Source organism: Neovison vison, chromosome 12 (assembly GCF_020171115.1).
Source record: "Neovison vison isolate M4711 chromosome 12, ASM_NN_V1, whole genome shotgun sequence".
Taxonomy (NCBI): domain Eukaryota; kingdom Metazoa; phylum Chordata; class Mammalia; order Carnivora; family Mustelidae; genus Neogale; species Neogale vison.
Window position 1 is genome coordinate 106,120,298 of NC_058102.1, and position 27,994 is coordinate 106,148,291.

The window sequence follows — 27,994 nt, forward strand, 5'->3', positions numbered from 1 at the left end:
TGAGGAGCCCCCCCCCCCAACTTTACAGAGAGGGAAGCCACAGCACCAAAGCCCCTGAAGAGAATGTAATTGCTAAGACATAAAACAGCCCTTCAGTCCTGCATGCTAATGCCCTTCTTGCTCTCATCTGCAAACTCTCTCCCCCACTGCCCAGGAAAGATCCAGTTTGCCATTGCTGCAGATGACAACGCTGAGTTCTGGCTCAGCCGGGATGACCAGGTGTCAGGCCTTCAGCTGCTGGCCAGTGTGGGCAAGGTAGGGTCTGCCCAGCCCGGGAGCCAGGACATAGAAGAGGCACCTGCCCACATCAGGAAACCCTCATTACCCTTAGTCACTCTGGCGTGACAGCCAGAGAAAGGTGTAAAAAAGAAGCATCCTCCCTCTCAACATGCCCCATTTTACAAAAGGATAGAAAGAGTGTAAACTGGGGAGGAGTGAGGAGTTAGTCTGAGGCCACAGAAAGACCTCAGGAAGATTCATCTCTGGGCGGGAACTGGGCCACATCCTCTTTTTGGGTTCCAGTGTCCTTAGCATGGTCCCAAGTATGCATGCCGTGGGGCCTGAGTAGGAAGAGCACAGGTGCTTCTTGCTCTGGTCACCTATCACTCCCCTCACCTCTCCTCCTGTTTTCTTTCTCTTCTTGCTCTTCTTTGCTCCCACATGTCTCCTCCCCATTCCTTCCTGTCTCTGCACTCCCCACCTCCCTTCCTTCATATTTGTCCTTCTTCCTCCTTCCGACTCTTCTCGCTCTCCCGCACCTCTAGACTGGAAAAGAGTGGACCGCCCCTGGAGAGTTTGGGAAATTTCGGAGCCAAATTTCTAAGCCAGTGAGGTGAGTTGGGAGTCTCATGATGTCTTGTGAGCGACAGAAAAAAACCAACGTACCTCAAGTGCTGAGGCCAAATCAGAGTCAGGGAAGCCATTCGTACCCTCCCTGCTCTCCAGCCTTCCTTATCCCAGAGGTGCAGTGTGCCTGGGCACCCCGTGCGTTCTGATAAATGAAGTCTTTGACTTAGAAACCATCTGGCCCATCCTTCCCCATTTTACAGATGGGAAAACTGAGACTTAGAGAGGGTGTGACTGGGTGAAGGTCACACAGCTATTTAAGTGACACTCAGGACTAGAAAACAAAATAGGTCTCTTCTAGTCCTTGCCCTTCCCATTTGCTCCATCTCTGGAGATGCCCACAGGGGTACAGCCTGTACACTGGCTCTCTGCCTGTGCTTCGGAAAGTTCCTCACCGTTGTGATCCCTTGGGACACTGGAGGGAGACCAGGCCTTTCCCAGCCTGTAGTGGCTGGAATTGCTTTAACATGCTGGAAGGGGAACTTAGCCTAACTTCAGAGTGCCACCTGGTGGCCGGCACACACACACACGCAAGAACATGCGTCGGCTTGATGGTGGTAGCCTTGAGGTCAGTAGCCGTAAGACAGTGTAGCTTGTGAAGAGCGCTTGCCGTGAGCCAGTCTCCGTGCTGAGCTCTTTACAGGTAACTCCGCCTGGCAGCTGACGCTGTGGACAGGGACATCCAAATCCCAGCTCCACCACCTCCTACCCCAGTGATTTTGGGGCAAATTACCCAAGATTTCTGTGCCTCAGTGTTCTCCTCTATGAACAAGAATTAAGTGAGTTGGTATGCGTAAAGCACTTAGAACAGTGCCTGGCACATAGTAACAACTCTAAGCATTATTATTACGGATGGCCAGACTTGTAATAGTTCAACTTACGGTGTTTCAACTTGACGATGGTGCAGAAGTGATATGCATTCAGTGGAAACTGTACTTCAGATTTTGAATTTGGAGCTTTTTTCAGACCTGTAGTAAGGGATACAATAGTCTCTTGTGATGCCGGGCAGTGGCCGTGAGCCTCACTTCCCAGTCAGCTATGTGATTGATTGAGCACAGGGTCCACAACCGATATACTTACAACCGTTATATATGCATGCCACCATGCTGTTTTTCCATTTTCATTCAGTAACTGACATGGGGTATTCAGCACTTCGTTATAATTAGGATTTGTGTCAGATGGTCTTGCCCAGCTGCAGGCTAATGCCAAGTGTTCTGAGCACGTTCAAGGTGGGCCAGGCTAAGCGATCATGTTCGGGAGTGTATTAAATGCATTTCGACTAATAATATCCTCAGTTTACGATGAGTCTATCAGAACATAGGCCCATCATAAGTTGAGGAAGATCTGTATATCCTTCGATTGTCCTGATTTCTCTGTGAAGTATATACTGTTATTACCGCCACCTTACAGAAGAGAAAACTAAGGTCATGCTGTGAGTAAGAAGAAGTAGTGGGGACTCCAGGCCAGCATTAAAACCAAAGCTCCTGGAATGCCGGGAGCAGAGAGAAAAGGTCAAGAGGGTCCGGGGGTGGCAGGAGCAAGGTGGGAGCTGGTGTGGCCTGGCAGAAGAGTGGGTTACTGGGGTGACTGCAGGACCCAAGAAGATAGCCTTCTGTGTCTGCTCTCTCTTGCCAGCCTGGCGGCCTCCCAGAGGTACTACTTTGAGGTTCTGCACAAACAGAACGATGAGGGCACAGATCATGTGGAAGTTGCGGTGAGAGCTCCATTTTTCCTGCACCCCAGCTCAGCTCAGAACCACTCCTCACCCCTTGTCCCTTGAACCCTTTTCTAAATCCAGCTCTCTCCGGGGCACCTGGGTGGCTCAGTGGGTTAAGCCTCTGCCTTCAGCTCAGGTCATGATCTCAGGGTCCTGGGATCGAGCCCCACACTGGGCTTTCTGCTCGGCAGGGAGCCTGCTTCTCCCCTCGCCCCGCCTGCCTCTCTGCCTACTTGTGATCTCTCTCTGTCAAATAAATGAATAAAATATTTAAAAAATCAAAAATAAATAAATAAATAAATAAATCCAGCTCTCTCCAACCCGCATCCACCCTCTCTCCTCTTCCAGTGGCGACGGAATGACCCTGGAGCCAAGTTCACCATTATTGACTCCCCTTCTCTCTCCCTCTTCACAAGTGAGTAGACTCTGCCCCTTCCCTGGAGACAGAGGTGAGCAGGTACCAGCATGTGGGGCTCAGTCTGCCGGGGGTGTTTGGTCAAGGGAGGGGTGGAGGCTAAAGCTCAAGGTGCTTGAAACATAGGTGGAAAAGGGGTCCAGAACAAGGAACAGAACTTAAAGGGACCCTAAGTCAGAGATCCTTAACTCTCAAGGGTAGGTGACCACTTTGGAAGCTCCTGAGACCTCACCCCCGAAAAAATGCACTTGTCCATGCACATACAATATTTTGTGTACAATTTCAGGGGCCTCCAGAGACCATGAGGCGGCTCACTCCAGATGAAAAACCTCTGAGTGAGGCCAGTTTTCTGTTTCCCAGTTGAGGGTCCCATGGTTCTTTGCAAAGCCATGACCAGCCATGAAGAAACTTTCTATCTGCTTTAGATCTGTAGTAAATGAACTCTTCAGTTATACTATGTATTGCTTATGACTTCCTATGCATTTGCAGGCCCCACTGAGAAATCACCACCAGGCAGGTTGGGCCACGTGGACCCAGGTATAGGAAGAGCAGGCAGGGCCCTAACCCCAAGGGAGGAAGGGAAAGCCAAGGAATGCTGGGAAGAGACTGGGAAGGCAGTGGGAAGTGTGTGAGAGACAAGAAGGCCAGGAAAGTGTGGGTTCACTGGACAGGGGCGGTGTGGCGTGGGCCACATAGGTGGGAGGAGGTTGGTGGTGAACAAAGCTAGAGGCCACGAGGTCAAGACAGAAGGGGCAGATCGTGAGCTGCTGAGTTGGTACAAGAGGAAGAAGGCAGAGCTGGAGTCCGCAGATGCAATGTGAAATGAGAAGAAAGAGGCCCATAGTAAAATTCAGGGAAGAAACCAGTAAGATGAGCCAGAGGTAACCGGCCCAGGGTATAGAGGGAGAGCTCCACCTGGGGCTGAAGACATGAATCCAGATGGCGGGGAGCAGCCAGTGCCCGGGGTGGTTGGGAGACGGAGGAGGCCTGTCCCACTTGGAGGGGAGAATACTGGTCAGGGGCATAGGGGTGAGTGGGGGGGGGGTTCCGGATGGGGGGCGTTGAGGAGGAACAGGGCTGCAGAGAATGCGAGGGAGTGCCCTACAGTGGTCCACCTTTGCTGGCTCGTCTGTCTGAGACGTGGCATAACCTGGAGGCTGAGATTCCAAGATTCTCAGAGAGCCTTGATTCTGAGAGTCCAGATTCAGCTTTGCCCCCAACCAGTTTTGTGATCTTTGACAAGTAACTTAGGTTCTCGTTGCCGAAATTCTTATCTGGTAAAGTAGGAAAACTTAATAAGTACCTAAGGCATATGGTGCTTATGGAGGTGAAATGACTTGATGTTTATAAGATGCTTAGAACAGTGCCTGGCTGGTTATTTCGTAAGTTCTCTATACATGTTTGTGAGGCAAAGGAAGCAGACTTACAATGACAGATTTCCGGCAGAAAGCAGTAACACTTTTGAGGAAGTGGTGTCTTTTCCCAGTTTACACAAAGTTCTGGTGTGCAGTAGCTATGGGGCTGGTAGAGTGGGTCTAGGGGAGATCAGTAGCCAAACTCCCAACTTGTGAGGGGGCAGGGCTGGAGGGAAGGGGGATCACACACACCTCATACTGTCCCTGGAGTTGGCGGGGGGTTGGATACAGAAGCCTGGGCTCTGGTGGGCAGCGGTCTGGGTTCTAGGTTTACTCCAGGACTCACAGCTGCCTCTGTTCTTTCCTTCCTGAGCCCAGATGAGACAGTCCTAAGGATGGATGATGTGGGCCATATCCCTCAGACAGCAGCCAGCCATGTAGGCTCCCGAGACTCTATTCCCAGAGAGGAGCCACCCCTTGCAGACATGCTGCGGCCTGACCCTCGGGACACCCTCTATCGAGGTAAGACCTTGACCACACACTTCTCACCAGGTCTGGGGACCACACGCTCAGGCCCATGGATATTAGTAGAGGAGACTCTGCAGATTTGTCACTTCTACCACGGTATCCCAAAGTCAGAGAATCTTCGTTTTCTCTTAAGAGTGTAAAATATAATATGCATACAGAAAAGTACAAAAATATATATGCACAACTTTACAGTTACACAAATCATTACACATCAAACATTAGGTAACCACCTCCCAGGACAGAAAGTAGAACTAGAGCCCAGAAATCCCCTGAGTGTCCCTTCACAATCACATATATCATAGTTTCCTAGTGGACCCCAACTCTTCTAATCCAGTGAGAGAAGTGTGTTCCCACCAAGGTGTTGGAGTCATAAATTCTTGGGAGCATTTACATTTTAAAAGCTGAGAAAACCTCCCCAGTCCCCCTATAATCCCTCACAACTGGGAGGAAGTTCAGTTCTTGGCCTTGCACTAGGATGAGACTCGGTGGCCTCTTGGATGTTTCTGAACCTTTCCTGAGGCTAGCCCTGTACAGCAATCCCATGCCATGAACCAGGGACTGCGTTCGAATCCTTGGCCTCCAAGGCTCCTTGAACGCACCTGGCCCAGAAGAGTGGTGCCAGCCTTAGTTTGGCAACCTCAGCTGATGAACTTGGCCTCTGCCCATGGCTGCCATGAGTGAATTACAAAAAAGTGCCTGTTGAGAGCAGAGGCCTGCATCCCCTGCCCCCCTACTCCCTCACAGCCAAGAGGCTTTGTGCCTTGAAGCCAACCTGTTCCAGATTCCTGTCCCTACCCTCATGCCTCTTCCATTACTGTCCTCAGTGCCTCTGATCCCCAAGACTCATCTCCGCCACGTCCTGCCCGATTGTCCCTACAAACCCAGCTACCTGGTGGATGGGCTCCCCCTGCAGCGCTACCAGGGACTCCGCTTTGTAAGTCTTGAGGCTGGGCAGTGGGGGCAGAGTCAAGAGGGCTTGCGGCCTGGGGCTAAGAAAGAGAGGTGCTGGCCCTGACTCTTCCTCCTCCCCAGGCCACATAGCAGCAGACAGGATGGCCTCACATGTCCATGGGCTGGGTGAACTTGCATTCCAAGTTGTCCATGGCCCAGTGGACCGCCCTATAAACTGCAAGAATGAATGGTTGGCCTTAGGAAGGCCTCCAGCTCCAGCTCTGCCACGGTGTTGAGGATGATGAGAAGTGGGTCGGCCTGAGGCTTCCTATGCTCTCAGCTGCTTGGGCCACACAACCCCGTCCTACCTGTGTCCGTCCTACTGGATGATCAGCCAGCAGTTCTTAAACTCATTGATGAGGCACCGAGGGAGGTAAACTATGGAGCGAAGCTTAGTTCTAGAGAACCTGTAGCCCGGGTGGAAACAGCAGAGGCAGAAGGCACACTATACATCCAGATCTAGAAATGATTTGGGTGCTCAAGGCTGGAAGAGGTGACCAGGACTCATCCTCTAGGTCAGAGAAAGGGTGGGCTCTAACTTGGAATTTGGTTGGTGGCATTGCCTGAAGCTGTAAGGAGGGCAGGAAGCAGTGGGGTGGGTAACAGAAGGAGGTTGTTCCAGGGCCATGGAAGGTTGCAGTAAAGGTCCGGAGGCAGCAGGAGAGGGTGAGATGGCAGGAGGAGGAGAGAATGGTACTGGCTGCCACTAGGCAGAAGGAGCTAGGATGGGAGGTGAGGGGCGTGTGCACTGGGAAGCTTGAGTTGGGTTGCATTTTGTCCAGAGAGCCCGGGAGAGGAGCCCTGAAGAGTAGAAGGAAATTCTGGTCTGTGGAACAAATGTTTTCTTCCGGAGCTCAAAGCAGCCCTTTTCCCCTCACCAAGGTTAGGGCCCTCAGAGCCCTGTGTGGTCCTGGTGAGGCTCAGGCTTAACCCTGCTGGCTGATTTCTTGCTGAGATCCCACCCTCTCATTCCTGCTACTTTCTCTGCCTCCAGGTGCATCTGTCCTTCGTTTACCCCAATGACTATACCCGTCTGAGCCACATGGAGACCCATAATAAATGCTTCTACCAGGAAAACTCATACTACCAGGATAGGTGAGAAAGAGAATGGCCTTACAGAGGGGCTCTCCAGGAGCCGGGAGAGCTGCCTGGACTAGAGGGGCCACAAATGCCCTTCTAGCCTGAGGAGTCTTGGCCCTTCCCAGGCATGCCACACACTCACAGACGCACGCACACTCTTGCCCTCCAGTGTGGGGCATGACTCCATGCTTTTGTTGGCGCTCCCTGCAGAGCCTCACACGGCAGCCTGCGGGGCGCTGGGTGCCAGTCTGCCTCTCCCTTCCTTCTGTAGGTTCAGCTTCCAGGAGTACATCAAGATTGACCAGCCAGAGAAGCAGGGGCCAGAGCAGCCAGGTACAGTGTGACCGCTGAGGCTTCCAGGTCAGGCAGGGAGGGAGGAGCATGGTCTGTTTCTAGAGGAAGTTCAGACCAGGCCAGCCCTGTCCCTGACGAGCTTAAAATCTGACCCACATTGCCCCTCCCCTACACCCAAAGGAGTAGAGAGTGGCACTCCTTCCTTCTCCATCCCACGCACATGTGGAAAGTGATACTGTTTTTAACAGCGTGCTGCGGTCAGCTGGAGGAGAATTAGAGCCCCAGAGGAGATTACTTGGAGTGCTGGAGGGATTGCTCTCGCTGGCGTGTCACTGGGGAAGTTATGCTGCAGAGAAACACTGTCGTCCTGTGGCCTCCCTTCTGGAGGGATTAGGGCATGCCGGGAGCCATTTGTTGGGTCCCGTGTGCCAGGCACCTGCTAGGCACTTTGGGTATTTTATATCACTCCATTTTCACAACAGCCCTATGGAAGATGCATGATTATTCCCTTTATGCAGAGGAAGAAACTGGGATTGGTTGAGGTGGGTAACTTGCCCAAGGTCCCACAGTAAGCCAGTGGCGGAGGCCAGGTGCAATCCCCATCTGACACTCGGTGTCTCATTCATAGGATCAACTGCTTCTTGTATATCTTGTTTGGGAAAGGCTAGGAACTCTGATGTGAGCAATGGTTGTTATTATTAACAACAGGCTTTGAGGAAAGCCTTCTAGAAGAATCCCAGTATGGAGAAGCGCCAGAAGAGACCCTTGCCTCCAATGTTCAGGATGCCAGGATGCCAGAGGGAAGACAAGTGCCTACCTTTCCTCCTGGGCAGGATGTCACTGACTACCACCTCCGGAAACTCCTGGCTCAGCCCCGGGAGGGTCTGCTGGCACCCTTTTCCAAGCAGAACTCCACAGCTCCTTTCCCTGCAAGGACTAGTGATGTCCTAGTCCAGCAGCCAGAGGAGAGGGAGCGAAGACCCAGCCCTGAGCCCAGCCAGGATCCATCTTACTCTCAAAAGTGGCTCCCAGGGCATCTGGCAGAGAAACTGCCTCCTGTCAAGGGGCCCAGGCCCACTAATGACAGTCCTAGGAAAACTCTAGGGCAGTCCCAGTGGCTGAATCAAGTTGAGACATACATCGCAGAGCAGAGAAGGGGAGACAGGATGGAGCCCCTAGCCCCTAGGAGGGGTTGGCATGGCAAGGAAGATGTCATGGTTGCTGCAGGCCAGGAAGGACAGGTGGAAGGAGAAGAAGAGGGGGAAGAAGAGGAAGAGGAAGAGGATATGAATGAGGTGTTCGAATACGTGCCCGTGTTTGACCCAGTGGTAAACTGGGACCAGACCTTCAGTGCTCGGAACCTTGACTTCCAAGCCCTGCGGACTGACTGGATCGATCTGAACTGTAACACGTCTGGCAACCTGCTGCTTCCGGAGCAGGAGGCTCTCGAGGTCACACGGGTCTTCCTGAAGAAGCTCAACCAGAGGAGCCGGGGGTAAGGTAAAGGGCTTTTCTGGGACTGGGGCTGGGGCACAGCAGCCATCTAGCCTGGGGGGCAGGAACCTGGGGATGGTCGCCTGTTCCCCGGCTACAGGCTCCCTGGATGATCACACACCTGGGACCCCTTGTTCCTGAGAATGAGCTCTACCTGTCAGGTCTTTGTCCAGCCTTGGGCAAGGTTCTGACATCCCTTGGTACCTGGCGTAGGACATGTGTTGAGCACTGGGAAGATGGGGTCCCCTCTCTCAGGGAAGGAGCTAGTAGCAAAGAGATACAACAGACAAAACTGAGTCTAAGAGAGTAAGACCCTAGGTGTGGGCCAGAAGGGAGTGCGAGAGCGGAAAGCAGGGCCTGACTTCCTTGGTTTTGCATTCATCTGCTTAACCAGTCAACATTCTTGTAATTGAGACACGATTCATGTAACATTTAACGCCCCAGATTAGAGTGTACAGTTTTAGAGTGTACAGTTTGGTGGTTTTTAGGCCCATTCATAATATTGTGCAGCTGTTACCACTATCTGATTCCAGATGTTTTCATCACTTTTCAAAAGGACTCCTGCACGTGTTAGCATTACTTTCATTTCTCCCTTCTCTCGGTCTGTAGCAACCACTACCTGACTTTCTCCCGCTATAGATTGACCTGTAAAAATCATTTCATGCAAATGGAGTTAAATTTCAGGTAAATGGAATATGTGACCTTTTGTCTCTAGCTTCTTTCACTTAGCAAAACTTTTTCAAGGCTTCTGGTTGCAGAAGGTATTGAGCGCTTCGCTCCTTGGTACTGCTGCGTAATATTCCGCATATTGTTGGTTGACATCCGGGTTGCTTCCACTTTGGGCTGTTAGGAACACAATGGTGCTCTGAACAGTCGTGCGTAATTGTTTTGCACGAACAGGTTTTTAGCTCTCTTGGGGGTATACCTAGGAGTAGAATTGCTGAGTCATAAAACTCTGTGTTTAACATTTTGAGAAACTGTGGATCTCTTTTCCAAATCAGCTGCATGGTTCTACATTCCCTACAGCTGTGTCATTTTCTCGCATCAGTGCTTGTTGTTTTCCTTTCTTGAAAAGGGCCATTCTGATGGGTGCGAAATGGTATCACATGGCGGTTTTGATTTGCATTTCCCTAGTGGATTAATGATGCTGAGCTAACCAGTCAGTAGTTTTCTTTTTTTTTTTTTTTAAGATTTTATTTATTTATTTGACAGACAGAGATCACAAGTAGGCAGAGAGGCAGGCAGAGAGAGAGGAGGAAGCAGGCTCCCTGCTGAGCAGAGAGCCCAATGCAGGACTCGATCCCAGGACCCTGAGATCACGACCTGAGCCGAAGGCAGCAGCTTAACCCACTAAGCCACCCAGGTGCCCCAGTCAGTAGTTTTCTAATAACCCATCCTATGTTATGGACTATAAATGAGCAGAGTACTTTATTAATGAGGGTCAGTTTCTCAAGGAAACATTCACCTTTTATATTTAGGGTCTAGAGTTATAACAGACTTTAGAGATCATCCCAGGTCAATGGGTGCATTTTTTTTTTAATTTGACAGAGATCACAAGCAGGCAGAGAGGCAGGCAGAGAGAGAGAGGGGGAAGCAGCCTCCTGAGGACCCCAGGATCCCAGGACCCTGAGATCACAACCTGAGCTGAAGGCAGAGGCTTTAACCCACTGAGCCACCCAGGTACCCCAATGGGTGCGTTTTTAAAGATGAGGCAGTGAACAGTAGCGATTAAACATCTGGTGGAAGCATCTTAATTGATTAATTATTTCCTATTATTTTTTAATTTACTTATTTATTATTTTTTTTAACTGAACTCTGTACCCAACGTGGGTCTTGAACTCACAACCCTGAAATCAAAAGTCACGTGCTCTGCTGATTGAGCCAGCCAGGTGCCCCTGCATCTTAGCTAATGGCAACACTAGGACAAAAAACAGGGTCCCCTGACATCTGACCTCACAGGCTTCTACCTACCATGTTACCCCTGACAGTGGGGAAAGAGTTACTCAAGCTGCCCACCCTTTTTGCCACAGAAAGTACCAGCTACAGCGCATTGTGAATGTGGAGAAGCGCCAGGACCAGCTACGCGGGGGTCGCTACCTCCTGGAGCTTGAGCTGCTGGAACAAGGCCAGCGCCCAGTGCGGCTCTCCGAGTATGTGTCTACACGAGGCTGGCAGGGCATCGATCCAGCTGGTGGGGAAGAGGTCGAGGCCCGAAACCTGCAGGGCCTGGTTTGGGGCTCAAACAACCGCCGGAGACATGTCTTGAGTGTCCGGGCCCCGGAGCCCAAACTGTGTTGGCCCCAGGGCTTCTCCTGGAATCACCGAGCCGTGGTCCACTTCGTTGTGCCTGGTGAGCCTCAAGCTGAGCCCGGCCATTATCAGCAGAGAGGGGATCCTAAAAGTCACTGTGAGCACCCAGGTCTCTGCTCACTGGTGTGATCTTACGAGAACCTGTGGGAGAGGCCACTTGACAGTCGAGGACTTGAGGTCACATGGCTGAGTGTTGTGGTTGGCAAAGATGCTGACTAGCAGGCCAGGTGCTCCCTGTTGCTCCAGATTTCAGGGTGGGGTGGGATCATGGCCACGTCATTGTACCCGGGCTTGCAGCTGCTCTGGGAACAAGACATAGAGTGCTTAGCTGGTATCTGTAGTGGGAAAGGGGAGCAGGGAACAGAAAGGAGAGCAAGGGTGCTACTAGGATGGGCAGATGATGGGGTTTGAGCGTGAGAGCACAGTCCGGTTACTACGAGAGAGCTGAGGACAAGCCCCTGTCCCAGGCCTTCCCATGGGACCCTGCCTGGAGGCTCTGTGGGAGGCAGGGTGCAGAGGCCCCGTTCATGGGTCAGCTCCCCCTCTGCATCTGCCCCTACCTCCCTGCTGCATTGCCGATGGGTCTGTAGTGGCAGAGGTCCACTGGGGCCCTGACTCGTGCAGGAGCTGGCAGTGGGGCTGCCGTTCTCGGTGTTACCGCCTCTTTCTCCCTTTTGCCCACTGTGGTAGTAAAGAACCAGGCGCGCTGGGTGCAGCAGTTCATCAGAGACATGGAAAAGCTGTTTCAGGCCACCGGCGACCCACACTTCAATATCATCATCACTGACTACAGCAGTGAGGACATGGACGTCGAGATGGCCCTAAAGAGGTCCAAGCTTCGAAGGTGAGGGGGCTCCCCCGCTGGAGCCCAGCCTGAGCCACCCGCTTTCCAGAGTCCCAAGACTGCTGGGTGCTGGGCAGAGCCTGAAGTCCCAGCTGGCTGTCCTGAGTCCCAGTGTCTGGCTTTCTCCAGATGACTCACCTGGGTATGATCCCACCCTAGGAGCCACTTCCTCTTCCTCCGGGCCCACCGGTGTCCTCCGGGGACCACGGCCGCCGAGCCTCATACTCGGCCCCTCTTTCCTCTCCTCTCCCTGCAGCTTCCAGTATATGAAGCTGAGTGGAAATTTCGAGCGCTCAGCTGGGCTTCAGGCTGGCATAGACCTGGTGAAGGTAATATCCTGGGAGGGGCCTGGGAGACTGGGTTACAGACTGGTTAAGAGATGGAGACATCTGGGATGTGTGAGGCCGTCAGCCCCTCAGGGAGGAAGGAATGAGGACACGGGAGGTCCTCTCCGTTCTGCTGCAGGGCGGGTGCTGGGCGAGACTGAGCAAATGACAGTAGAGCATTTGTCCGGAGGCCTTGCGGTCCAGAAAGGAGGAAGGGGAGGTGTCAGAATTCATTCTCTGACTCTGAAAACTGTGCACGTGGTGCCCAGTACCGTGGCAGTCTGCCCAACAGTTTGGTGGAAGTTTGTCCAGCATTTGAGTGGGAAGGAGCCTGAGGATTGTCCTCGGGAGTGGCCTGACCCTCAGCCCTGGTCTGTGGGCTCTGCTGAGCCTCCCCCATCTGTCCTCAGGACCCTCACAGCATCATCTTCCTCTGTGACCTCCATATCCACTTCCCAGCCGGAGTCATCGATACCATCCGGAAGCACTGTGTGGAGGGCAAGATGGCCTTCGCCCCCATGGTGATGAGGCTGCATTGCGGAGCCACCCCCCAGTGGCCTGAGGGTGAGCCCTGCCTTGGGCTAGGGTGGGTAGGCGAGCCCTGTCTGGCCTTGGTTCTTTATCCCAGAGCTAGAAACATCCGTGTCTACCATGGCGGTCTCCCTCCTGCTCCTCCTGCCCACTGGACAGCCCACCGGAGAGGTGCCTGAGGGCTGTGCTCAGCCGCAGCAGCAGCAGTGATGAGCATTTCCTCCCCATTTTCCCTTCTTTCAGTCATCAGATACCTACTCTGTGCCAGATTCTGTGCCCTCTGCACATAGAGAAACGGGAAGACAGGCTGCCTGCTTCTGGGAGGAAAACAGACAAGGAAAGCATGTTCGGCTGTGTCTTCAGTGGCTGCCATTGCGAGATTCTGTTTTAGGGCCTGTAGTCACCCTCCTGTAGGACCGCAGTTTCGGCCGGACCCTGAATCTGAGTGTGGGCAGGGACTTGTTTGCATGAGACAGTTTTCAGCATCAGGCACCTACGTCCCCTGTCTTTCAGAGAAGGCTCTGGGAGTACAGCCCAACAGCCTTCCTTGCTTCCTTCTGGTCCCTGGCTCATCTTACAGGGGCTTCTTGTCTGGCCACAGGTTACTGGGAGGTGAATGGGTTTGGACTGCTCGGCATCTACAAGTCAGACCTGGACAGAATCGGCGGCATGAACACCAAGGAATTCCGAGACCGCTGGGGCGGGGAAGACTGGGAGCTGCTGGACCGGTGACTGGGGGAGGAGGGTGTCTCAGAGGGACTGCGGGGAGAGAACAGGACTACATCAGCCGAGGCTGGGGCCATGGGGCAGCAGATTCCTCATCTCTGGGCTCAGAGGACGCCCTGCCCCTCGCCAGGGATCCTATTACTCGCCTAGCCAAGACTCAGTCTCTGTGTCTATTAGAAGGGGGATGATACTGCCTTCACCTGTGTCACAAGGTTGGCGTGGAGATTAGAGTGCATGGTGAGCTGTCAGGATAAAGTAGCTCGAGAGCTGTGTGCATGTAAATGCTGATGCTCTCAGCCCGGGTGTTCTCTGGATCGGAGCCTTCCTCCTCTGCACCGCTGCCCGGCAGGGAAGCTGAGGCTGGGGAATGGACAAAAGAGACAGATGAAGGGTCAGGAAAGACTTGGGGCCAATGTAAGAGACATTAAGGCCATTAAAGGGCAGTAAGATTATCCAGGATGTCCTGGGGCTCTGGAAGCCTGGGAGAAGGGAGTTTCAGGGAGCAAGAAATAGTCCCTGGGAAGAAGAAAGGAGAACACGGGACAGGCCACAGACTTGGGAAGCAGCAGCAGGGTTGAGGCAGGCACAGGTGGGCCAGGACCCCACTGTAGGGTGGTGAGGGAGCAGAAGCTGTGTTAGTAGGAGAGTCCTCTTTCAAGAAATTTGTTTTTTAAAAAAAATTTGCTGCCACGCTGCCTGGCTGGCTCAGAGAGAGCACGCAGGTCTTGATCTCGGGGTCATGAGTTCGAGCCCCGCATTGGGTGGAGAGGTTTTTCAATAAATAAAAGTTACAGAAGAAGGAAAGAAATTTGTTGCCAAGAGATGGGGAGGGAAAGAGGATAATACCTTGAGATTTGGATTGAAGGGAGGAGGCGGAGGAGAGAAAGGGAGAGAGACATCAAAGGAAGAAAGGACCAGGGTTGGCGGTGTATCACTCTCTCTCTAAAGGAGGAAAAGACCGGCAGACTGAGACTCTGAAGGTGACATGCTTTATAAGGTATGGGGCTGGGATTCAGACCTAGGCTGGCTGGCTCCCAACTGCAGCCTCCTCCCATGTCCTGTGGGGAGGAAACAGAGGAAGACAGGGACCGGGGGTGACGTAGGCATGGGAGGTGGGGTCCTCAGGGGCCTGGGCCTCTCCCCACTTGCCTCTGGTGCTTCTGTTGCTCACCCTGCCCCTCCCTCATTCAGGATCCTCCAAGCGGGCCTGGAAGTGGAACGTCTCTCCCTCAGGAATTTCTTCCATCACTTCCATTCCAAGCGAGGCATGTGGAACCGCCGCCAGATGAAGATGCCGTGATCCCAAGGGGCGGCCCGCTGGACTGACTGCTTCCTGCTCCTTGACTTGTGCTGGCTCCCCAGTGCCCCTGCTTGCCGCTGGGGGGTGGGGAAGGGGGGCAGAAGCCATGGCTGAGCCCCGAGAGGCCTCAGAGCTAACACCGTCACCACCCAGAGCTGTTGCCTCACGCAGACAGCTGCCAAGGCCCCTCTCTCTACCCTCGGGGTCTCTGAAGGGAGGACCTTGGGAGAGGGACCGAGAGGGGCCGTTCACTCGTTGACAGAGATGGACTGGCCTCTGGGAAAGGCAGCACAGTGCAGCCAAGGAAGGAAAGACCTGTTTGAGCGCTGCTGACCTATCCGTGAGGTGCATTCCAGCACCCCCCACCAGGCTCCTCATGGGGAGCAGTGACCATGACCTGGAAACTCTTCTCTTGGACATACTCTATTGGGGTTTTTATTTTTTCTAACAGAAAACCAAAACTGTACCTGTCCAGACCCAGCCTTGACTGTGAGAGAGGGATGGAGTCATGCATTTAGGGCATGTCCCAACTTGCATACCTCAGACCCACTTCTGTGTAGCGCGACGTGTCCATCAATTCCTTGGTCTGGCAGCTGATTTATAACCAGAGGAGCTGGCACAGCGTGGATCCGTTCTCAGCTCTACCCCGGCTGTGCCTTCCAGAGACACGCACATCTCTCCCGGGTAGCCACAGAACAGTTGGCCGCCAATTAGGGCATTAACCTTCTCCTCTGGGTGGTGCTAACTCCAGCCCAGCACAGACTGGCATCATCATGGTGCCTCAGCGGGGTTGGGAGACAGAGGGCTGGTGGACCGTGGACCCGTCATTCCTGGGTGTCTGGCGTAGAGGCGGTGCCAGACCAGCATGGTGGAGAAGGAGGGAAGAGAAGCCCCCGGCCTGGCCCTGCCCGGCCTGGCCTGCCTGCAGGCTGAAGCTTTGAGGAGAACATGGAGCAGAGAGGAAAGAGGATGGAGATGTAACAAAGCCCTGGGCTTAGACGGGAAGAGGGAGTGGGCATCCAGCAGGAAGGGGAGAAAGGGAAGTGGGAAATCGGAGTTCCCCACAGTCCAGACCCCGAAGAGACTTGGCCCCCTTCAGGGAGATCCCCAGTCCTGGCCTGCCGGGAAGAAGAGGAAGGGGTATGGACAAGGTGGAGGAACAGGGACCAGGGTGTGGAGGGGCAGGGCCATGGGCTTGGGGAGGTAAGGGCATCGCCCTGAGATCTCTTCCTCAATTGGAGAAGAGTGGAGCCAGGAGGAACTGAAAAGTGGAGCCATTTCAGGAAGCTAGCCCTTGGCCTTTGTAATCTCTGACTGCCCTTTCTCACACCTGCCGATCACACACTTAGTCTTGCACTAAAAGTCCTCAGGTGCCTTTGGGGCTGGGGATTTTTCTGCTGCTGCTGCTGCCTCTGCCGCTGTCGCTGGTTTGACCAGTGGTGCATTGGACACTGGCTCTGGCACTCCAGTCCGTGGAAGGAGGGGAGCCCGGTGCTCGCTGCTGTGAGGAAGGGCTCGTGGGGTTGCCGCGGGGCGCAGGAGGCCAGGCTGCTGAGCCCAGGCTCCATGCCGTGGTAGAGTCCTAGTCAGCTTTCAGAGCTCCAGGGTCTACCTGGTGGGCCCTGCATTCACCAAGAGCACACGCTTGGCATTTAGGAGAATCAAGCCTTGAGAACCTTCTGGAGGTTGAAGAGAGTTTCATCCTCCTCTAAAAAATCAGGAAGGACAAAACTTTACAATTAATGGGCTGCGGCTTCTGGATGCCATTCCTGCCCCTTGGGCCCTGGCTTTTCACACGGCCCTTGCTCAGGCCTACTGCCTTTGGGAAAGGGCTATATGGAATAGGTAGAACTCTGGTTAGCTGGCTGGGGTGGGCAGCTTGCTTTCTGGGGCCACCCTTGGGCGTGGCATTGGTAGGCCTGAGCTAACTGAGGCAGCTCTGCTGCCTCCATGCTTTTAAAGACAGGAGCCAGCCCCGCCTGCCCTGCCCTCCCCTGCCCTGCTCACGACCCCCTCTGACTCTGGCCAGTGCCTTTCCTTCAATGTTTGTTACCTCCACACCATCTGCCTTAAGGGGGAGGGCCCCTACTCTGTAGGGAAATGTGTTGGGTTGCGGGGGAGGGAGGGAAGTGATTAAATACAGCATCTTCTTAGAAAACCAAGTGGCTCATGTGTTCTTCTCATCCCCCATCAAGATGGGAGAGGGCTGGGCTGAGGGGCTAGGGTGCACTTCTCCGTCCTTCAGTCGTCAGGACGCTCCCACACCACCCTCCACTGTTCACCATCAGTTTGGTCTTGCCCTGTGGGGAGCTGCCTGAGTTCACTGTCTGAGAGCGGACTGGGCGTTTTCTGCTCAGCAAGTTAGTGGGAGATTGGTGGTTTCAGTAGAGAAGGGCTACCCTGGGGGACGTCCCCCTGGATGGACACCTCGGCAAGCAGTGGGAAAGTAGCAGACACTCTAAAAATCATTCCTGTGTGAGGTATGATGCCTGGTTGGGTCTTTACAGGTACAAATTTACCGTCCTCATTCTGTTTGGCTAAGGCAAAGATCAAAATGAGTTTGCATGCCTTAAGCACATGCCTAAGGGAAGGTGCTAATTTGAAAGCTATAACAGGTTTTCAAAAAGGATTGTGCATAAACATGGATCAATCCAGAACTAAGTAATCTGCCATTGATGTAGCAGATGGTAATTAGCCCAAGGTATGTGGGGCCAGAAAAGCTGACTCAGAGCAGGACCCAGAGAAGAGGGAGTCGAGCCCTTACCAGAACACAGCTGGAGAGGGCATCCAGAGACTAGCCCAGAGGCACAAAGATTGACTCAGAGTGCATTTACAGAAAACTTTATAGATAGAGATCATTCCATTTTAGAAAAGGGGAGAACTTGGCCTGGAGCAGAGGGAATGGATAGGATGGAGGAAAGGAATGAGGTGGAGTAAGAAGTCCTGAAGTCGGCGGGCTTGGCCTTAGGTAGACACGCCTCAGGTGCAGGAGATACTACCAGAAAGAAAGGTCAGCAGTACCCCATTCTGAGCTCAGGACTCCAGCCCAAGATGGGATTCACTCAGACCAGTGAAATAGCACATCTTCATTCAGATGCTCTTGGCGGGGAGCAAGGGCACCTCCATTGCCCCTCTCAAGCTCTCCCAGGGGCTATGGAAAGGGCCCCTCAGCCTAGCAGAGTGGGTAGGAGAGAGGCGGAAGCTGTTCCAGACCTAGGACCTGTAGGGGGAAGCAGAGACAAGATGGTGAGGAGGGCAGGCCAGACCAGGGGTCCTCAGATTTACCGTGCACACAATTCCCCTAGCAAACTTTTCCAAACACAGGTGCCCATTCAGGAGATCTGAAGTGGGGCTCGAGATCCCACGTGTCCTGCAACCTTCCAGCTGGTGTTGCTGTTGGTCCATGGACCCCAGTTTGAGCAACAGGGACTACAGGGCAGTGCCAGAGAAGGATCCTATACGGCATCTTTCCTCTTGCCAGAGGGACAGAGCCAAGCACTAACCACACTGCCTCCCACCCATCCCAGGCTCTAGAAAAACCCCAGCTTGACCGCTGAGGATGATTCCTCTGTTAGCAGCAGGAGGGGCCTTTCTGGGCCCCAATCCAGGTGCTCTCAGACCCCCTCCTGCCTCAGATCTATCTTTTCCCTGGTCCTTGAAAAGATCTCACTCTTACCCCAAACCCCCAGAGCCGGGAGAAGGGTCATTTGGAACCCTTGGACCCGGGGGAACCTCTCCCTCCTCTCTCACCTGGGTCCCAAGGCTGTGTTCAGAGAGGATTCCTTGAGGTCCTGGCAGCCAGGGAGCCTGTCTTGTGTACCCCGAAGGCTGTAATGAAGACATTGATGACGACCGTGATGGCGACCAGGCTGGTGGCCGTGTTGTTGAGCTGGTTAAGCTGGCCCTGCTTTCCTACCTCATTGAGGTTCCAACGTGCTGCGGACCAAGTGGGGAGCTAAGGGTCAGTGTGAGTTCACAGCCCAAAACCTCCCCCGCAGCATCCACTAGAGGCCAGAGAAAGTCTGGCACCGTGGAGATCCGTGTGGCAAAAAGCAAGGGAGGTGGTAGGCATCGGGCTGTGCCTCCTTCCCCCTCACCGGGATTTGGAAACTTCCACTGGGTCTTACAAGTGGGACACACGCTCACACTAAAGGCCATAAGGACCTCTGCCAAAAGTAAGGGAAGAGAGTCGTTTAGCAGGTATCGTGGAGGGACCACTATGTGGGAGACCAGGAGGCAGGACAGGGACCTGCTCTTACTGTGTAGGAGTTGTTAGCTGGGTGTTAGCTGTGGAGGGCTACCACCAGCTTAGCCAATGGTTGAGATGTTGGCGTGCCAGAGTAGGGGAGGCTCAGGGAGGCAGTCGGGGATTTTCTTCCCACCAGAGGGCCCCGAGGCCCACTCCAGGCCTGGGATCCTCACCAATGACCACGAGGAGGATTCCGATGGCCACCTGCAGGAGCAGAGAAACGCTGATGAGGGTGACGAGGGCGGTGTAGTAGTGGGAGGCCGGTCCCTGCTCCAGCACCGCTTTCAGCCGCGTGGCGTTGGACATGAAGAGGGCCACGTCCAGCATGCTCTCTGCCACGCTCTTCTTGGTGGCATAGTGGTTCAGGTTGATGGGCTGGCTCCTCCGGGGGCTGGGGTTCCCAGGCTGTAACAGAGAAAGCGCAGGCTGACCCGGGACTCTCCCGCAGGGAAGCCACTGAGAGACTGGAAGGAGGAGAGAGGTTCTCAAGCTTTCTCTTAACTGGGTGGGAAACTGAGGACAAGTAACACCCTGCTCAGTTCTGCGGCCTGAAAGAGTGAGGAGTTGGACTAGAAAGCCCTTAAGGACCTTTGAAATGATGGTACGTTGTCATTTATGGTTCCCAAGGGTCTCCCCACTTCTATCTGAGGAAGGGCGAGGGGCAGTGGGGAGTTCTCAGCTGCTTCTGAGACGTCGCACCGTCATTTCACTGTGGACCCGAGCCGGGCACCTGGGCCCCTCTCTTTCCCTCTGAGAGGAAAGCATCTCGAAAACGATAGGAGGAGCTCTGAGGCTCGCGTGGAATGGGAATGGCACCTCTGCTCACATAATGCTGTGGCCCCAAGGGAGGGTGCACGGCTTAGCACATGGGTCATGAGCTGTACCCGGGTCCCACTCAACTCTGTGGCCAAGGGCGCTGAGGCCACAGCTGTGCTCGTCAGAATGCATGTCTGGCTGTGTGTATGGACATGCATGGCAATGCGTACTAGTGACAAGAGCCTCATTTAATTAAAAACAAATTTTTTTTTCTACGATTTATTGACACATAATTTACCCTTGATTTGACTTTGAAAAATAAAGCTTATGTTCCCAAGATGTCACCCACTCTGAAAGATGGAGTAACGAGACAGAACATACGGACAGGGCCTCAGGGTTGGGCCCAGAAATTCAGACGGGTTGCTGCAGGCAATCTGTGGTTACCAAGAGAACTTGGGTATGTTTTCAGAAGGTTAATTCAGGAGTGGTAGCCAGGGTGGGTTGGCCTGGGAGGGCCCGGAAGCAGGGAAACCCATTGAAAGATTATGGTCTGATTTGGGGTCCCGGTGACAAGGAACTGAACCAGAGCAAATGAGAGAGGAGAGGAAAGGGGGGGTGGTTAGGAAGATGTCACAGACTGGAGGTAGGGAAACTGGACCCCGCAGATGACCACAGAGGTGATATATTGAGTGCGTGTGTGTGTGTGTGGGGGGTGGATGGATGGGTAGTTGGGTGGATGGGGCAGGTCTCAGAGGGTTCTGGAAGCTCCTTCTGGATGCTGGACTTGTCTGGAGCCAGCTGGCCTGGTTGGTTAGGACGAGGGATGTCAAGACCAGGCCTCAAAGCTACAGCCTGTGGCTCTGGCCCATTCGGTACAGGTCTGTTCAGGGTACAAAAGACACTAAGTGACAGAGTCTGTGGAGCGGTCCCCAGGCCTCTCCACTGCTCAGAGTGCTTCCGACTGGGGAGCAACTGCGAGTGGGCCTTCCCAGCCCATGGATTTTCCTGTGGGCCGTGTCTACTCCTCCTCTCCTTATCCTACCCTCCAGGGTGCTCGGTAGCCACAAGCTTTGCACTTTCTGCTCCCTCTGCAGCCGGCTCTCAGTCTGAGATCTGAGAAACTTCAAAGTTACTGTGAAAGCCTCAGGGGAGACCCCCTTCTTTTAAAATTGCCTATGAACACAGAGGACAAAAGCTTAAGCCCAACACGGATCTAGTGCTGTGTTCTGAGCTTTGCTCAAAAAGTGGGTGAGGGGTTGGGGGATAAAAGGAGTGGTTTACTCGGGGACACAAAGATCTCCCCAAGCTTTAACAAAAAATACTGCTATCTCTAAGTTTTCACAGAGCTGCGAGGCTTCTGTGGTTAAATGGCTCTAAGAAAGCCATTTCACAGAGGATGTATGAGTCACAGTGAGCAGAGGAGGGTGCGGGCCTATCTATCCCCCTCTAACCTGCTTTTATTTTGATGTGTGCTAATTCCGGGCTACTTTCTACCTAAGGATGCTTTTCCAGTGTCTGGTCGGGTGGCAGTGGGCACGTCTGCAGGGTGCCCCCTTGAAGCCCCAGAAGGCTCCCGATCCCCAGAGTGTCCACATGGTGGCGTACGAGGTCCAAAGAAGTTCCTGGAGGCACCCCGGCAGCGCCGGCGCCGGGACGGTGTTTCTCTCCTGAGGAATCTGCAGGCAGCGCGGGACCCGCCCGGAGCCCGGAGCCCGGAGCCCGGAGCCCGGAGCCCGGAGCCCGGAGCCCGGAGCCCTCGGTGGCCCAGAACAGGGAGCCGGGTTCACAAGTCTGGATGGGCTAACCCCAAAGTCACCAAACACGTGTGTCAAATGTGAGCTCAAGGAAAGACCAATACTGATAGGGCCCGGGTGGGATGGATTGGGGTGGGGTGGGGTGGGGGAAGCACAGAGTGTCCCTTCCCCCACTCCCCACCCCCGCCCCCCAGAGGGACCTCTAGCCCAAGCTGTAGCCTGAGGGGTGGTGTGAGAGGGGAGTTGCTTTGAGACTCTGGAAAAGTTGCTTTGAAAAGGGTCCCCTCAAGGTAACATCTTTAAAAAGCAGGACAAGGTTTTTCTTAATCCTTCTTGGCTGGTTCAGGTGCAGAGGCAGAGGAATGTATGAAATGCCCTGACGGACCTCCCTTACAGTTTGAGGATTCAACTGGATGAACCCCGAATCCTGCGGGACGCCACCCTTTTTTCCCACAGCCCGGAGTCCAGGAGCAACCCCGCGAAGGGTCAGGGTTAAAAAGGAGGGTGGGGGTGGTGCAGGGCGGCCTGGCCGCGCCGAGGAGCTGGCCCTTTAAGGCTGGGCCTTGGCTGGCTGGGAACAAAGACCCGGGAATGTGGGCTGGGCCGGCCTGCAGAGCCACCCAGCGTGAGTCATTTTATATTTCTTGGGACTTGGGAATCCCTGGCTCTTGCCTCCTCAGTCCTCTGACCCTGGCCCTAGCCCCCTCCCCGAGCAGCCCCTGGCCCCCTGCTGCAACCTGCGAGGCCCGGCTGCCCCGAGCCCCGCGTTACCTCCACCGAGCTCCTGGCCCCTTTCCTCTGGCTCCTTAGCGCAGGGCCAGGGCCTGGGGGTTAGGGCTCCCGGCCTTGGGGCCCAGTTCTGCCTCGAGGCTTGGCACTTTGGGCCTCAGTTTCCGCATCTATGACAGAAGAGGAAAATCCCATCTCTGGAGCTGGGGAGGCTATGGGGAGACAGAACTCATTCTATCTTTGTTTCTTCCCAAAGAAAAGAGAACTCCAAGCTCTTTTCATGTTTTCCTTCAGTCTGAAAATTCTCAGTGACTTTTAGTGACCCTCTCAGTATCTTCTGTCTTAATCCAGCCCACCCCACTCAACCTGAGGACAAGGCCCAGGAGGTGGGCAAACTGGGAAAATTATGCAGCAGACTGAACCGGAGATTACAAAGTCCCTGCTTAAAATGCAGATACCTGTGGGAAAGGCACCCCATCAAAATCAGGCCGATCACACCTGAACGCCAGGAGAATGGGGGTTGGTAGGAAGTTGGAACAGGGGTGGGTGTGGGGACAGATGGGGTTAGATCCAGAGTCCCATGCTGGAGCACCACCGGGGTCTGGGCACCAAGAGGACATGGATTTGCTGACCCAGGTGGGATGGAGCAGGGAGGCTTGGGGGACAGCCCAGATCCACTCCATAATTTTCCCAGTTTGCCCACCTCCTGGGCCTGCCTTAGCACAATCACGTCCTCTCTCTTCCTTGTCCTTCCCTCTTGTTTCCACTCGGACTATCCTTCTTATCTTGCCAGGTCCAGCTCCTGAGGCTGGTGTGGATTCCAGCCCTGGAAGTCAAAGTCACCGACTGCTCCATTGTTCTGCAGACAATTATGGGTCCCTTCATCCTTGTTGACCTATCTTTATGTTTCTTTACAAAACTTGAGTTGGATAGGAAAGGAAAGCCTGTTTTAACAGAAAAGTAAACAAACTTTTACATTGTTCATTGACGTTATGGTCAGTGGGGACCACAGGCTCCAAGAGATCATTCTGTCCTTTCACAGAAACAAGATTTCAAAGGGGTAAGTAACTGTCCCACCACAAAGCCATGGAATGTTTGGGACCTGGAGCCTGAGGCAGGCAGGGAGTGCCCTGCAGGGAAGGAGCGGGCCGGAAGGTAGGGCCTTGTGGCAGCCAGGAGAGTATCACAGAGGGCACCCTGGCCCAGGGTTCAAATCCTGGTGCTACTACAAGTTGGAGGTATGAGCAAGCCAATCGCCACTGTGGGGTGGCTTTTTTCCATCTGTGAGATGAGGAGGGTTAGAATACGCAATTTCTTGGGTCCCTCTGAACCCAGAGTGATGTAGGATTGGGGAAGCCCCCAGTCTGAGAGTCTCAGGGGTTGAGGACGTTCCCCGAGAGAGAGAGATAGAGGTCAGGCAGCTGTGGAGCAAGGCCCAGAGGCAGCCAGTGAGTCACTTTGCCCCAGGCAGCTCAAGGGCACTGGTGACCAGCCAGTGAGTCATTAGTGTCAGCCCTGAGAAAAGCCATATGTGTGTCTCATCTCCTTGTGTATCCACTCGTACTCAATGCTACAGACAAAAGAGGCCCAGAGGAGCCCTTGCCCCTTGGCCCTTCTGTTGGTCTCAAAAGGACTGACTGTCCAGAAAGGCCAAGCCTCTCCTGAAAAGCAGATGGGAATGAGCCAGAAGGCTGGTTTGGGAAAGAGCAGATGCCGGCCCAGGAAGAATGATCTGCGTAAACATTTGGCTTGGGGTGGCCGACTACGCCAGTTTGCTTTAAATTAGATGCCCAAGATCCCTAATCCTCTGTCAGAATCAAGTTTGAGAGAGTGCCTCGGGTCCGTCTTAACTGTGCACAAACTCAGTTCCCTGGGGGACCCTAGTTGTTTCCACTGACAGAGGGCTTACCTCGGGCCTGGCAGAAGGCTGAACGTGGGACATGAGTCATCTTACTGAGTCCTCACGAGAACCCCGGGAAGCTGGTGAGGGCATGATCGGTGTAGTTGAAAACTGGAAGCTCAGAGAGCCAAAGTAACTTGCACAAGGTCACACAGTACAGTTTGTGTCCCCGTTTTCTATGTGCCAGACCCTATACTGTGAATCCTTACTCCACCAGCTCCCAGAAGTTGAAGGCATACTCCCTACCTCCAAGGAGTTTAGGTTGGAAAGATAAAAGATGTGTATGAAGAGGAAAGAAGACAACTTGTCCCTAAGGATACATATGCATACTTGCTAAGAGGAGGTAGAACACCGTTAGCAAGTGAGACTTGCCTTTCAGCTTTCTCGAACCCACAGTGTCCCTGAGCATTTGCCCAGTGCAGCAGAAGTCAAAAGGCTTGGGTTCAAACTGGCAAGAGGTGACCCAGGCAGGGGGGGAAGGTAGGGTTGAGAGAGAGAGAGATTTGTACCCATACCTTTTGAATTTTGAACCATTTGCATATTTGAACTATTGAACAAATAATAATAAATTTAAGACAAAAATGAATGTTCACCCTAACAAGGCCAGGGGTTAAAACAAAGGGGGAGCTTCTCCCTCTATGGAATGGGAGTAATGTCTTCCCTGTTTAGCACAAAGCTGTTGTCTTTTTAACAATTTTAACATCAGTGAGATAAAGTGGGCGAGTGGGCTTTGAAACTGGTAGTCAAATAGGAGGTGGGACAGGATTACACTCGCACCTGTGGGCCTAGAGGCGTTTTCAATAATATGTTGTGACTCAGGGCCTGTTCCAGCCCAAATTTCGAAGGAAGGCATCACTCTTCTTCCTAGCCGCCCCTAAGGTCTTTGAAATGCCTCTCTCTGCCCACTTGGCAACCTCTGTCCTCACCCAGCGGAGCCTCACCTTCCAGCTGCCCCAGGCCCATCCATCGGGGAGGGGAATTCTCAGACAAGCCCACCTCCACTGGGTCTCTGGGGTCTCTGCTGGGACTCAGTGGGGCAGGCCCTGGCCACTCGCCTCCCTCTACCCCTCTCTCTAGCCTGGTGGCCTGCTTCTCCTCCCAGCCCCAGGAGGGGGCAGAGAGCTAACCCTTACTTATGACCGCTCACTTGGCCGGCCTGCTGGTGCCAGGCACAATGATGTTCAGCAGCCCTGGGCCACACCACATTACTCACTGTTCCCTGAACACACCCCACCCTTCCCGGCCTGCTCCTGCTTAGCTCTGGGACGTAAGGCCTTTCTTTCCCATGCCCTCTCCACCCAAGCTTCCCCTCCCTTCTAGAACCTGTCCCTGGGCACGCTCTACCCAGACCCTGGACAAAGGCTGGCTTGCTCCGTACTGGCCTAGGGTTTGTTTGGACCTTTCTAGATGGCTCCTCTGGCCACCTACTTTATTGTAGGGATTTCATCTTAGGTATACCTGGGTCTCCCCAGTGCCTAGCTCCGTGACTTGCTTGTATTCAATGCACAATAAAGGATGATAATATCGAATTTTTTATTTGAAAGAGTTTGGTTCCTTTTTTCCTAAAAGGTAAGAAGAAAGGCTTTTGGAGGGTGGGATTTCATGCGCAGTGACTTCTGGGCAGGGAGGGCAGAGGAGTAAGTGTTTGGACAGTGAATCTGCCTTTAAAAGAAAACTCCCAATCCAGGGAGAGCCCTTTCCCCCAGGCTGGTATCTGGCCTCAGGGAGTGAATGACTCAGATTGGAAGCTGCCACTGATATTCAGGCCAAAACTGCAAAAGTCTAGACCCCTGAGGCCTCGGTCTGGAGCAAGCGCTCTGATCCAGCGAGTCCTGTACCAAGAGCAGTGGCTCTCACTCTTAAAAATCAACAGTCTCTTAAACCACCTCTGGTGGGGTGTCTTTTGCGTGCTATTCCGGTAATAATAATAATACCCAACTGACCCAGAAATCTCCTCCAAGCCTTGGGCGCAGGCTTGCTGAGAAGCTCCAGCCCTTGGCCCAGGCTGCAAACCCGGGCTTTAGAGCCCAAACCCTGGCCACGTGGGCAGAGCTCCCCCCACGTCACCCCCCCATGTCGCCCCTGGCTCTGCAGTACCACTGTTTACCACCAGGGGCCCCCCTCCAGGAAATAGCTCAAGGAGCGCCCAGGCTAGCTCCACCTGCCAGGGGCTGGGAGCCCAAGTGCAGATCTTTGAGTTCAGGAGGTGACAGGGTTGCTTTCTAACAAAAGGGGGCTATATATAAAAGGAAGAGAGTGTGCGGGGAGGGACAGGAAGGCACAGAGGTTGTGTTAGGAACCCCATGTGACCTGTTTGCTCTTTCTTAGTAAGAGGTCACCTTGTCAGTGGCTTTCAGGAAACACTGTCATCTCAGTTAGGGTCCAAAGTTAATCATGGTTTTGCCACATAGAAATTTCCAAAGAATTTTTCTGCACTCTCCCAATACCCTCGACGAGAGTACTTCCTGAATTAGCACCTTGCTCTGGGGCTTCCAGACATTTGCTCTAGGCCCTACTTTGACTTTGGGGTTCTCCGCAGCATTCCCCAGGCTTACCCCGCCCCTCTCTACTCCCTGTAAGCCTCTTCATCTTTCAGGGGCCAACAAATCAAGCTGAAATGTGAACAATAATAACGATAATGCTGTGGGCCAGACATGACCCCTGCGATGTGGGTGGGAACAGTTCCGTTTTACAGGTGAAGTCATTGAGGCTCCACGAGGTCACCTGCCCAGAGTCACCAGATACTACGTACAGGATGGTTCTATGGTCAAAATCCTAAAGCGATATTCTCTCTTCTGTACGGGTGGTTCTTTCAGGGTGGTCCCTGGGGGAGCAGCAGCAGCAGTGCCTGGGAACTTGTGACCAATGCAAATTCTTGGGGTCCAGTCCAGACCGACTAAATCAGAAACTCGGGGGCAGAACCCAGCAATCTGTATTTTCAAGGGATTTCCCCCCTCGAGCTCAGGCTGGATGGCCACTGGTCTACACCATGTTGCCAAATGTCTTTACTGTCTTCTAAGCTCAGTGCTGGACCCTCTAGTACTGATTCTGTCACTGAACTCTTTTTTTTTAAAAAAGGATTTTATTTTTATTTATTTGAGAGAGAGACAGAGAGAGAGCACACAAGCAGGTGGAGGGGCAGAGGGAGAAGCAGACTCCCTGCCAAGCAGGGAGCTGGATGTGGGACTCGATCCCATAACCCTGAGACCATGTCTGAGCCAAAGGCATACGCCTAACCAACTGAGCCACCCAGGCGCTCCTGCCACTGAATTCTTTTAACAGTACCTGTTTTACAGAGGAAAAAATCGAGACTCGGAACGATTCAGTGACTTTCCCCGGGCTCACCGAGCCGTTAAGTAGCAGAGCTGGGATTTGAACCCAGGCAGGCTCTGGAGTCTAGGTGCTTACCCACAGCAGCAGTCTCTGGCAGCACTGGCCCTATAAACCTCTCAAGAGTGGACACTGAAGTATGTGGACATAACATATTTAGATCTTTCCACAGTCCTTCACGCTGGCAGTTGGCATATCTGGCGGCTCCTGGCTACCCAGCGCCCACTGCCATCCAGCGCCCACTGCTGCCCAGTCGCTGTTCCTCCTGAACCCGTTTATAAGAGTCTAATACGTTTACCCTTAAGTTCCCTTTATGTCTTCACTCAGTAACATTTATTGAGCCTTTCCTGGTCTTGTAGAACCTTGGATTTTGTGGTAGGTCCTATATCCGGATGGGAAGCCTAAACACAGGTAAGTGAAAATGGCTTTCAGAATCATGAATCCTAGAGCAAAATATCACCATTCCACATGATGGTGTGTGTGTGTTTTTGTTTTTGTTTTTGTTTTTTAAAGACCTTATTTATTTGTCAAAGAGAGAGAGAGAGAGAAAGAGCGAGCA

General features: G+C 53.4%; 2 protein-coding genes across 2 annotated transcripts in view; one reads left to right on the forward strand and one right to left on the reverse strand.

The window, feature by feature from the left end:
* The window catches only part of B4GALNT3 (beta-1,4-N-acetyl-galactosaminyltransferase 3), a 91,452-nt gene extending 74,573 nt beyond the window's left edge, over positions 1-16,879 (forward strand). Inside the window, exons 6-20 of the mRNA XM_044226436.1 lie at positions 155-255; positions 765-832; positions 2,482-2,560; positions 2,912-2,978; positions 4,712-4,855; positions 5,686-5,795; positions 6,807-6,907; positions 7,164-7,225; positions 7,895-8,681; positions 10,711-11,030; positions 11,681-11,834; positions 12,091-12,163; positions 12,571-12,724; positions 13,293-13,419; positions 14,609-16,879. Of these exons, the coding sequence (XP_044082371.1) occupies positions 155-255; positions 765-832; positions 2,482-2,560; positions 2,912-2,978; positions 4,712-4,855; positions 5,686-5,795; positions 6,807-6,907; positions 7,164-7,225; positions 7,895-8,681; positions 10,711-11,030; positions 11,681-11,834; positions 12,091-12,163; positions 12,571-12,724; positions 13,293-13,419; positions 14,609-14,717 (2,456 nt within the window). The 3' untranslated portion in view covers positions 14,718-16,879. The remainder of the gene's footprint in view (positions 1-154; positions 256-764; positions 833-2,481; positions 2,561-2,911; positions 2,979-4,711; positions 4,856-5,685; positions 5,796-6,806; positions 6,908-7,163; positions 7,226-7,894; positions 8,682-10,710; positions 11,031-11,680; positions 11,835-12,090; positions 12,164-12,570; positions 12,725-13,292; positions 13,420-14,608) is intronic.
* A 1,607-nt stretch (positions 16,880-18,486) lies between these two features.
* Positions 18,487-27,994, reverse strand: part of NINJ2 (ninjurin 2) — a 78,042-nt gene continuing 68,534 nt past the window's right edge. Inside the window, exons 2-3 of the mRNA XM_044227244.1 lie at positions 19,140-19,371; positions 18,487-18,653 (exon numbers count right to left, since the gene is read on the reverse strand). Of these exons, the coding sequence (XP_044083179.1) occupies positions 18,487-18,653; positions 19,140-19,371 (399 nt within the window). The remainder of the gene's footprint in view (positions 18,654-19,139; positions 19,372-27,994) is intronic.